Source organism: Brienomyrus brachyistius, chromosome 2 (genome assembly GCF_023856365.1).
Source record: "Brienomyrus brachyistius isolate T26 chromosome 2, BBRACH_0.4, whole genome shotgun sequence".
Lineage (NCBI taxonomy): Eukaryota > Metazoa > Chordata > Actinopteri > Osteoglossiformes > Mormyridae > Brienomyrus > Brienomyrus brachyistius.
This window is the reverse complement of record NC_064534.1, coordinates 15,315,519-15,326,920: the sequence shown is the minus strand read 5'-3', so window position 1 is coordinate 15,326,920 and position 11,402 is coordinate 15,315,519. Positions and strand designations below refer to the sequence as shown.

At 38.9% G+C, this 11,402-nt stretch overlaps 2 protein-coding genes across 2 annotated transcripts in view; both read left to right on the top strand.

The window, feature by feature from the left end:
• Positions 1-435: 435 nt before the first annotated feature.
• Positions 436-1,868, top strand: LOC125717822 (histone H1-like). Its single transcript, XM_048991118.1, has one exon. It carries the CDS (start codon positions 509-511, stop codon positions 1,106-1,108), a length of 600 nt encoding a protein of 199 aa, XP_048847075.1. The 5' UTR covers positions 436-508; the 3' UTR covers positions 1,109-1,868.
• Positions 1,869-4,904: 3,036 nt separating this feature from the next.
• Positions 4,905-11,402, top strand: part of loxl2b (lysyl oxidase-like 2b) — a 32,325-nt gene continuing 25,827 nt past the window's right edge. Inside the window, exons 1-2 of the mRNA XM_048990461.1 lie at positions 4,905-5,178; positions 7,917-8,296. Of these exons, the coding sequence (XP_048846418.1) occupies positions 7,948-8,296 (349 nt within the window). The 5' untranslated portion in view covers positions 4,905-5,178; positions 7,917-7,947. The remainder of the gene's footprint in view (positions 5,179-7,916; positions 8,297-11,402) is intronic.

The window sequence follows — 11,402 nt, the reverse complement described above, 5'->3', positions numbered from 1 at the left end:
CCTTTGATAAAGCGACTGAATTGCTATTTTATGAATAATTTAAACTTAAAACAATTATACAAATGTAACGCAGGGCCTTTTCTTTGACGAAAAAATGTCTATTCCATTTATAGACGAATGTTTGATCAATTTATTACTAAAAGACTGGAGGAAGCGGCGTCTAAGTACCCGGGTTTACTCGTGATATCGACAAACTTTCCGTGTTTCTGTTGAAAATGTATAAACGTTTTTTGTCTAACGGCAATGCACCTGAAACATGCCGATGTTTGGTTTTCATTGCCATGTTTTGATTTTTACACAAGCGCTCGTTTGCCCTAAAATTTCGTCATTTTCATTGAGAAGAAAACACAACCCTAGAGTGTTTTCCACAACCCGGAGCTGCTACACAGGCGGTTGAGTCTATAGGGTTCTCACTTGGCATTTAAGTTCCGCCCTTCACTACGCGTCGTGTTACCATTGTCTGTCTGACGTTCGCCTGGCAAGAGGAAAGCAGCAACACTCTACAGAAATGGCAGAAGTCGCCCCAGCTCCTGCCACGGCTCCGACTAAAGCTCCCAAGAAGAAGTCGGCATCAAAGTCGAAGAAGTCCGGCCCCAGTGTGTCCGATCTCATCCTGAAAGCCGTTTCCGCATCAAAGGAACGCAAAGGAGTGTCACTAGCAGCCCTGAAGAAGGCTTTGGCCGCTGGTGGCTATGACGTGGAGAAGAATAATTCTCGTGTCAAACTGGTACTGAAATCCTTAGTCCAGAAGGGCACTCTGATGCAAACCAAGGGTGTCGGCGCTTCTGGTTCCTTCAAACTGAACAAGAAAGGCGAGTCCAAGGAACCTGCGAAAAAGACAGTCAGCAAAGTCAAGAAACCGGCGGCCAAGAAACCAGTTGTGGCTAAAAAGCCAAAAAAGGCGACTCCGAAGAAACCGGCAGTGAAGAAGACGCCAAAGAAAGCGAAGAAACCAGCTGCGGCGAAGAAAACTGCGAAGAGTCCGAAGAAAGTGAAGAAACCAGTGAAGAAGGTGGCCAAGGCTCCCAAGAAGGCCAAGGCGGCTAAACCAAAAGCCACGAAGGCGAAAGCCGGGAGAAGCAGGAAGGCAGCCCCCAAGAAGAAATAAACGGACTTTAAATATCGGACTTTGCTACACAGAAAGGCTCTTACAAGAGCCGACGTGTCTTCGTAAAAGTACAGAATTATTCCATAAGTATTGTTTGTTACGATTTGGAGTATTTTAATATGTACAGTTTCATATAAATACAGCGGTAGAGAGTTTTTCTAGTTTAATATGCACGCCAACGAAGGTAGTCCAATTTGGTAGGGCAATCGATATATTAATGTTAATTGGCAAGATTTAGTGGGCAAAAAAATGGCATTTTAGCACAAATCAAAAGTAGGCAATGAAGACTGCAAAGGAAATTGTACACTGTTGTGTTGAACTTGCAACGAAATGTGTATAATATTTATTTAAAAGTGTTTTAGTGAGTCTTTTAATGCAAGATGAGCTTTTTGTAAAGACAGATTAACATGTTATCGAGTGATGCACAGTTTTAATGGACACTAATACAACTTCCCATTGTAAACAATTGATTGTTTTAGCTTGTATAAATAATCTTGTAATTATAACCCTGGTTTAGTCTACATGTGATTTGAATAAATGCGCCAAGATTTACAACGTCCAATCAGACAAAGGGAGCCACCTATGGATGTCTGTAACCCTGAGATATTAAGCTCAATTGATTTAACTTCATATTTTTTCATTTGTGTTTAATATGCAATCTTTGTTAGACGAGGAACTCATCTTTCTTTGTATTTATTGTATTTTCGGGGTCTGATGATATTGATGCCTTTTATAAATAAATTTTACTGTATATGGTAAATGTGTGCAATTTTCCTTGTTCATTCTTAAGAAATGTTAATCAACTTAATTGTAATAAGATGCAATAGTTCTGCACTCATCCGTATCCGGTCACCTTGAAAAGGCTACACTTCCTCCAGTAATTAGGTAATAAATAATTTTGAGCAGTTATGGCTCTTCATAATGAATCGCTCACGTACCGAAGTGCTATGACACATCTCTCTCGATTTAATGCATGATGTTTCCTTGTACTTTGATACGTGAACTGTTCCGAAATTGTTTGGTGGAGTGTGAGCTATTTACAAATTAATCCTCGACATAACATTTTCAAAATATAACGGTGCTCAATGTACTTTTTAGAGCAGAAATTCTCATTAGTTATCTGGGTTGAGGTACAACAAAGGTGAATGAAGCTAACTTTGCCACCGCCGTCAAACATAAACTAACGTTCTAAAGGGAGCATAAATTCAATTGGCTAGACAGTCAGCCAATCGAATTGCAGTAAATACGTGCTACTGTCTTGTAGGACAAGATACTCGCAAGAAAAACACATCCTTAGAAAAGTAAAAAAAAAAAATGAAAAGAGGTAAAAATCGACAACATATACCCTAGAACACGTCTACGGTGGTATAAATCTTTGGCGAAGAAAACATGAGAAGTGCACTTCCTGTTGCGTATGCAGTTGGGATTGTAAATAGAATCAATCCAGCTATAAAACTTAAAATGTAGCTTAGTTTTTTTTTATTTTGGACTTTGTGTGCATCACATTTGTCAAATAGATTCCAAAGGTTCACACGATTTTACACAAACAACATCGCAATTATGATTTATATCACCACTATGACCAGATGTCAATGAAGAATACTCCCACAAATCTTTCCAAAACTTTTCTCTAAAGACAACTTAAAAAACACGTTCCAATTACCTCCAGTCCTCTGCACAAGATGAACAGTTTCCATTAACCTCTAGAAATTTCTCAAGATTAAAATTATAAGGGTAAACGTTATGTTAGAATTTGTAAATGTAATTCCCAGTTTGCAATATAAATGCAAAATCAAAATGATTTTCCTAGAGGGGAAGTTTTCCTTTTGCAGTAAAATATTTCTTTAATGTATTTTCTAGTATGGTTCTTACTTCTTACGTCCAAGTCATGTATACCAAAGTATAGAATATAGACTAGAAACATAACAACGACTTGCATATGACTTTTCATAAGCATCAAGACACTTGGATTTATATAGCTTTAATTACAGACAGAGATGGACAAAGTACATAAATCCATTACTTGAGTCGAGGTATAGATACTCATGGTCAAATATTAGGCTACTCCAATACAAGTGACAGTTATTCAGTCAAATTTTTACTTGAGTTTAAGTACTGGAGTATTTTATTTTAAAAATACTTAAGTATTGAAAAGTAATATACATTAATAACAAACATTATATAATAATAACAAACATCATAATTGTATAATGTTAGGATGTTACGGTACTTGCATGCTGCCTATGAATGTTCTATGAATGCATTATGAAGGTGCGCTTAATGTAAAGCTTTACCGAATTTTCTAAAATGACTTCTTGAATTACATCAGTACATGTTCAGTTGAAATAGTCAATCAAGACAAAATGTAGCTGTTTTTGCCTTGTTTCTGGACTAGATACAATTACAGTATGAAATACAATGAGTTACATATGCCTGAATATGAAATCCTTATTACTGGATTATGATGAAATAATTACTGTTGGACATATTAGCACTTGATGAATTATCATCATCATGTTTTACACGCTACAAGTTTAAACTTAAATGATTAGAAATGTAAATAGCAAAATATTTCTGAAATAGTTTAAAATCACTTTATAGTAGATAATGATAATTATTTACTTTTTTATCAGGAGTTGAAAAAACTTAATACTGTACTAATACCAGCTGCCACGATTCAGTGTTGAGCTTGGCAAATTCAAACCATCTAGATAGGCACTGTGAAACCTGCATGGCAGGTGAAGGTCACGATGGCAACAGAGAAGATTCATCAGAGGTGATGCTGTATGTGTCGCTCAGGATTTTTTTCGGTGAATATGTGAATATAATTCTAGGTGGGTGCTTTGGGATTGAGAGAGCCGGTATCATCTCAACCACAATCAGAGAAATAACCACAGAAAATGGTGTTAGGTTGAGTATAGGAGAATAATTACAAATCAAAATGAATTCAGTGGTGTTTGAATTATTGAATGGTGGCACTGTGGTTAGCATTGTTAGCTAAAGAGGTTAGCAACAGATATTAGGTCTAGGCTTAGTGGTGCTAAAATGCCGTCTTGAATGTACCTGTATGCCATGTAAGATTCAGCCGCTCCATCTGCCCTGACTTGGATAAACCATCCAAAGATGGATGGGGGTGGGTAGGTGGGTGCTTTACAAGTGCAGCTGTGCTCAGCAGGCACAGTGCAGAGGGGGAGGGCTGCAGGTGGGTGAGTATCTGCCCTATTGCCCGAACTATTTAAAATCTCCCAGTAAAGCTGCTGAGTGGCTCTTTAAGGTTTTGAGCACCTGCTCCTCAACATGCCGCTGTAGGGTACCGGTGCTCAGTGTGCACAAGGTGGCAGTATATTACAATGTGATATGTATTCAGTATGTGAAACTTCTGGTGAAATATTTCATTTGAACTCTTTTTTTTAATGAATTAATTATGTATATATATATATATATATATATATATATATATATATATATATATTTTTTTTTTTTTTTTTAACTTATTCTAACATTATAACATGCCTATCAACATGTAAACATGATTATTCATCTTAGATTAATAGTTGATATTAATAAGTGATAGAGTAAAAATCTATTTAAAACAGTAATACGCCAAGAATGCATACAGATTTATAGTTACCGTAATTGCATTGAAAAGGCAACATCTAGTCACTGTGAACAGTTGTTTTACATTTTTACAGTAGGAGTCACAGAGCATAGAGTTACAACTCCAGACCTCAAGACCTTTGAAACAGAATGGTTCAAAATAGCACGTAGCCCACGGACTCCTAGCCTGATAAGCATCTTTACTTTAAAAGTATGTGATGGACATCGGTGTACGATTCTTTCTCCGTATAGTTATAGAGCAAACGATGAGCTCATTGCAGCGGTAGGCGTGACAGAGCCGCCCTATAAGGCGTGTCTTACTCTTAAAATTACTGATAATGTTGGAGGTGGTGAAAGTTAGAATAGTTGAACTGAAGAAAAAAGGGACATTACACTTTTAAGGATTTTCCCGGCAAAAGCGCAAGAGCGTTGTATCCTGAGGAATCCTTTAACGGAAAGCTTCAGTTTCCAAAGTAAGTTAAAAGACAGTTCCATTCGACTCCAGCATTAAAATCCTAATTAGTAGAATGTGTATTTTTGAAAACGAGTTAATTGTAACAAGTGAATATATATATAGCTTGACTTTTGCGTATGGTTTTCATATAAATGCTTTATAATGAACATAAATCACTTATTATTTATGTTACGATCAAGAAGGCATAACGTCTCTGAAAGTGTTGACTATTGCTTTTAAATCCTCAAAATTAGATTTTCGGTTAAGATGCACATTTATAACTTCACATAGAGCAAGGATGCCACTTTAATGTGTTAGTTTATGCATTACTTTATACTTTTATTTATCAATGACACGCCAGTCAAAATTCCCTCAAGGTAAATTACCGTGGCATACAAACCATATGTAGATTTTCAGATTTCATTTACATTTTAAATGAATACATTTTAAACAATTCAGTTTTATAGTCGTCCTTTTATTACATAGTGCATTACACTCCTCTAGTGCTATGTCATTGCTACGACTGTTCTTTAAGTCAGGACTGCCTTGTATTGGGGTTGACTTTTGCTACTATTTTTACGTCGGAGATTATTTCTAATCCCATATTTATTTTATTGTATTTTATTTTATATACTCAAGTGAATCTTAAGTATGGGAGGAAAAGATAAAATAGTCAGATCTGAAGTTTTAGATTCATACTTTTAAACACTGAAGTTTATGTTAGTTGCCTAATGTAGGCCTATTGCAGCTTAAGATGTTATAGTAAGGAAATTCTACACCATACCTGATCCTGGACAAGCACCCAATCTCTAACATCCTGAAAAAAAAAAACAGTATGGTTGCCATAGAAACATTTCCTCCTCCTGAGACCTTAGGACATATGATCTCTTGCCAGATCTTTGTTCGGCTGATGTCATATGTAAGTAATTTAGCGTTCCTAATTAAATGAGCATGCAAGTAGTTTATACTGCAGAGATAGATTGTGGAATTTCACTTCTGCCTTTACAGGAAGTTGTGCATTTGTGCATAAGAATTCCCATTTCAGAGCAGACAAAGGGCGTTCAGTAAGTGTGCAGATGGGGTCATAAATCTCCAGGTGTGCTTTTATGTGGCATTGGATTCCCCTTTAGATAAACCCAGCCATCCATTTTCTATACCTACTTGTCCTATACTGGGTCATGGAGGTTCGGGGTTTATCCTGGAAGCTACGGGTGCAAGACAAGCAATTACCCAGGATGGCGTGGCAACCTCTCACAGGGCACCCACACACATTCACACCTACAGACAATTTTTTGCAATTCCAATTAGCTTTAGCATGGTTTTAGACTGTGGGGGGAGGGGATGGGAGAATCGTGAGGTCACCCTTTGATGACACGCGGAGGACATGCAAACTCCACACAGACAAAGGAGCCCAAAAGTGCGAGGCAACAGTGCAAAAAAACAGTACCAATTTGTACCTTTGCTTGTCACTGGGGCTGTACAGAAATAGACAAACAGGAACATTTTTGCACCATTGGGGGTACATTAATGAGGTTTGTACCATTTCTGTACATTAAAAGGTACAATTATCTACAGCTATAGGGTATAATTGGCAGACCCTTGAGGGTACAGCCCCAGTGTAGATACATGATTAAAATCACTTCCATAAACTTTTCTGTTTATGTAAGAGTTAATGTAAGAGTTGATGTAATCATTTTGATAGCTTATATTCTACACAGAGGTGGCTCATTCTATGGTGTTTCCATTGGAGCTGCTTTTATCATCATGATATGGGGCTAATGATTAGAGTTGTAGATGTGTGGGTGAAAAGCAATTACCTAATGTTTGTTTCTGGAAAAAAAATTGAGGCAGGCTTATGAAGACGGTAGCTCATACATTTGGTCAGTCTTTGACGTTTTTTGCGGTTTATTGTATTAAAAGATGTCTTCGGTTTCGTCTTTGAGGTAATGGATATGGAAGGGCTCAGTGATTAGAAGTTTTCTCGTGCCTCTGGGACTGGGGGATTGATATGTACCTCTGCTGTGTGTGTGTGTGTGTGTGTGAGTGTGGAGGTTGCATGCTCTCTTCACATTACCTGGGTTTCCTTGGGTGCTGTTCTTTCCTTCAGTTCAAAGACATGCAGGTAGGCTAACTGTCATCTCCAATTTTCCTATTCTACATGTATTCTACCATGGACTGGCCACCTGTCCTGGGTGTAGCCCAGTCTTGCTCCCTGTGCAGTCTGGGATTGAATCTAGACCCTCCCCTCCTTCACTGAGCCTGCTCAGGATAAATGGTTAGAAGACACATATTGATAATATCAACTCCTAAGGTGCGGTTCAGCACGTTAGGTCTCTGTGTCTGCAATCTGAAGGTTGATGGTTCCAGCCAGTCACATCTATGCTGGCCCTTGAACAAGGCCCTTAAATAGTATAACTCCGGTAATTGGGCACATTATAATTTAACAAATTGCACTTGTGTAAAATTACCCATGTAGCAGCGTGGGACTTAATACAGATCTTAAGAGGACTTAGCGAAAAATGTGGCAGAATACGCTTAAGAGTCATTTACATTCGACACGTCAATATTTTGGTGTTTCGTCACCCAAAGCGTGTAAACTCCACACCTCAGTCGACAGGGGCATCGACCCCTCTGCAAATACTTAAGTGATAAATTTTTCAGTACCTCACACTGTGCTTATGATTTGCAATTACTTTTCTAATTGGATGACAGCTCTGGAGTTAAGTTGAATATTTTTCTCTCACTTTTCGGCTTCAGGTACCCCTGTCAGTGTGGAGTTAATATCATCATGCCTGGCTGCAGCTCCCATGCATGTTGCCTCGTCGCCTTGCTGTGCCTATTGGTGCCGTGCGCAGCCCAGTATGAGGCATGGGGCTATCCGGAAGCCTACGGTGAAGCTGAGCAGGAGCACTACACAGCCTCGGTGCTTCCGCCTGACACCCCGAAGATTCAGCTGCGCCTGGCAGGGGAGAAGCGCAAGCACAACGAGGGTCGCGTGGAGGTCTTCTATGATGGCGAGTGGGGCACCGTCTGTGACGATGACTTCACCATTCATGCTGCCCAGGTGGTGTGCAGGGAGCTGGGCTACATAGAAGCCGTGTCATGGTACCCAGGTTCGAAATATGGCAAAGGAGAAGGTAGGCTAGCTACAGTATTGTATGCAGTTACATGATGGTTTGTTTTGCATGAAACATTTAGCATTAGGCGGCATAAACCAGGCAGTTCAACTCCGAACATTTCCCCAGTTCATAATCCTTTATCCTCTCGTGGATTTCAAGTGCCGGGAACTGGGAGGGAGCAAAAATGTGTACTGTTCATAGGTCCCTGAGGACCGGGTTGGGAAACACTGGACACTGGAGTTGATTCTTCTGTCAAGCAATTGCATAATGAAAAAGAATGTCTTAAAATGATACGCCCGAAAACTATTCTCCCCTCAAAAGCGTGGACATTCCCACCGCGCGTAACTTGAAAAAGAAGGCGTATGCCATGCAAGATGTATAATAAATTCATCAAGCAGGAAAAAAAAGGGGTGATAAGGATGATTTTGGCAAGAAGGTAAACGTGGAACATGGACTACTTCATTTACACTATGAACCTATTTGAAACCCACAGAAACCCTTTATTTTGAAACTGGATGCATGGCAATAGCCTGGTACAGTCATTCTCATGGCATGAGATTCCTTCACCAAAAAAAACCCCAAAATGTTACAGCGAAATACAATGTTTTGAATTTTGTTTTATTACGCAGCTGATTAACTAAAACAGGGACAACTGTTCAGACAATAATACAATGTGAGAAATTTGATGTGTTACGGTAATGAGTTCGTGAGAATGACACATTGTGTTTCAAAACAAATCCTTAGGCGTTTCCCCCTGTTCATTCAGAACAATTATGCAAACAAGCAAATATGCAGTGTGTTATGAAGGTGCATGCATTGCGGATTAGGATTGGGATTGTGCCTCTGATCGGAAATTTGCGGTTTGAAACCTCAAAGTCGGTAGAGTGATGCCACCATCTTGCCCTTGAGCAAGGCCCATAATCCCGACAGCCCCAGGGATTGTCTGACCGTGCTTTCAGTCAAACTGTCTGCTAAGTAAGTAAAATGGAAACTTAGCAATTCTGTGTATTAGACATTAAGCTTACATTCATCATACAGGTGCTGCTGAAGACAAATTGCAAAATGTGAAATCTATAAAGAAAAACAAAAGTTGATTTAATCAGCTCTTTCCTTTGATCCATAAACGTCATACTGGAACATAGGAGTAAGCTTTGAAGCAGCATTTAATGAAAGCCACATCATTCTCAGCACTGTAATTAACTTACCTCGGTAATGACTCAACATTTCCTTGGCTGTCCAGGGTATTCAGTTTGTCACTAAGTGGAGTGTGGCAATGCAGTTTTCCTGCTAAACTGTACAAACATCCATTAAATAAATGAGGTTGTGTCTATTCTGTTATTTCTATTTATGTATTTTTCTTAATTTATGTTCTGTGTTTTTCTATGTTATCTGTGAATGTAAGCACCAATACTGCCAAAACAAATTCCTAGTATATGCAGTTAAGATTTAGTGTAATTTCTAACTGTATACAGTCCCAGTCAAGGCACAGTTTGATTCTCTACATTTGCACATTACTCACTTAATATTTACTAAAAATGTACTTATTTGCTAACAATTTACTTTATTACTTTTATTTTCACCATTTGAGTACCTTTATTAGCAAGAAAATGTCATATCTTTGATTCATCAAAGTGACCCTCTCTAGCAGAGCAAATTCAAGGCATTATTTCTACAAGGGACAATAAATCATTGAATACTACCCTGTAAGCATATTCCAGCACTCCTGGAGCATTGTTCACAGGTGTGATGCTCTAGTTGACCTTTCTGTCCAGTTCATCCCAGACTAGCTCTATGAGGTTCAGGTCAGATGACTGTGGTGGCCAGGCCATGGGTTTCAACCTCCATTCGTTTTTTTTTTCCTTTACAAATAGTTGTGACACAATTTGGAGACATGTTTGGGGACATTGTCCTGTTGCAGAAAGAATAGCTGACTAATGAGTCTCCTACCTGCTGGAATGGCACGTCGCTGCAGAATGTTATGGTAGCCTTTCTAATTCAAAATTAAAGTCGTTCTATGCTGATTTCCAATTTTTGATTCAGCAGAGTAGCCCTGAACCATCACACTGCCTCCTCCATGCTGCAGTGGAAGTTACACACCGGGACAGCATCCCCTTCACAGTGCTTAACGGCGCACATAACACCTCCTTTGGAAACCATAGATTTCAGACTTCGATTATTCAGTTGACAGCACCTTACACCAGCCTTCTGCACACCAGTTTCTCTGTCCTTCCGCCCATACAAACCTTTTCCTTTTGTTACGCACCCTCAAAAGTGGCTTTCTGGCTGAAACGCACCCTTTCAGCCCTGCCTTCCTCAGTTTTCTGCACAGTTGAAGCTTACATTTTGGTACCATGGCATTTCTTCAGTTGTGCTTTGATTTCTAGTGCACTTAACCTTTTGTTACATGTACTTGTCACTCGTATAAACTTGTTTTGTGCCTTAGAAGTGGATTGAGGCCTACCAGCCCTCTTCTTGTCCAGGTTAGATTCAATTAGGTGTCTCTTGATGGTATAAGCAACTGCGGAAAGGAATTTTCAATTTCTTGACAATTACTCTGTAACTATAGCCTTCTCCTTTCAGAGTGATAATTGCTTGTCTTTTCTCTGCTAGCTGATATCTGCCACCCATAATCAATGTTTCAGACACAGAAAATGTCTCACTACTGATCTACAAAAAGCCACCCAATATAATGTGGATCACTAGACCAGCGTTAGATGAGCTATTAAGTGACAGCGAGTGCAATGAACCAGTTGAATAGTGCATTTAAAGTTAAAGGACAGTCTAGACTTTGACACTGAAATCACCACACGACCAGTGAACAGGATGTCAGACATGTACTATTACATACTCTTTCCATGTTATAAAGGAAAATAAAACAAGTTGACTTTTTCATTCATTTCTAGTTGTTCACTCAGTTTTCCGATGCTTAACGAATAAAAAATCTGCAGTTTATGAAATAATGGAAAAGTGGCAAAGACCTGTGGTGTGCAAAACCTTTTGACTGGGAGTGTAAATGTGGACACACTTCAAAGTCATTTTAGTTAAAAGTACCGGCTAAGCAACAAGATTTATGTTACAGTTATGGCAAAATATAAATGTAAAACCATAGGTGTTTGGTTCTGGT

Bases quoted from the DNA above. Each gene is read 5' to 3' on its own strand.
- LOC125717822 (XM_048991118.1), top strand. From the start codon at position 509: ATGGCAGAAGTCGCCCCAGCTCCTGCCACGGCTCCGACTAAAGCTCCC.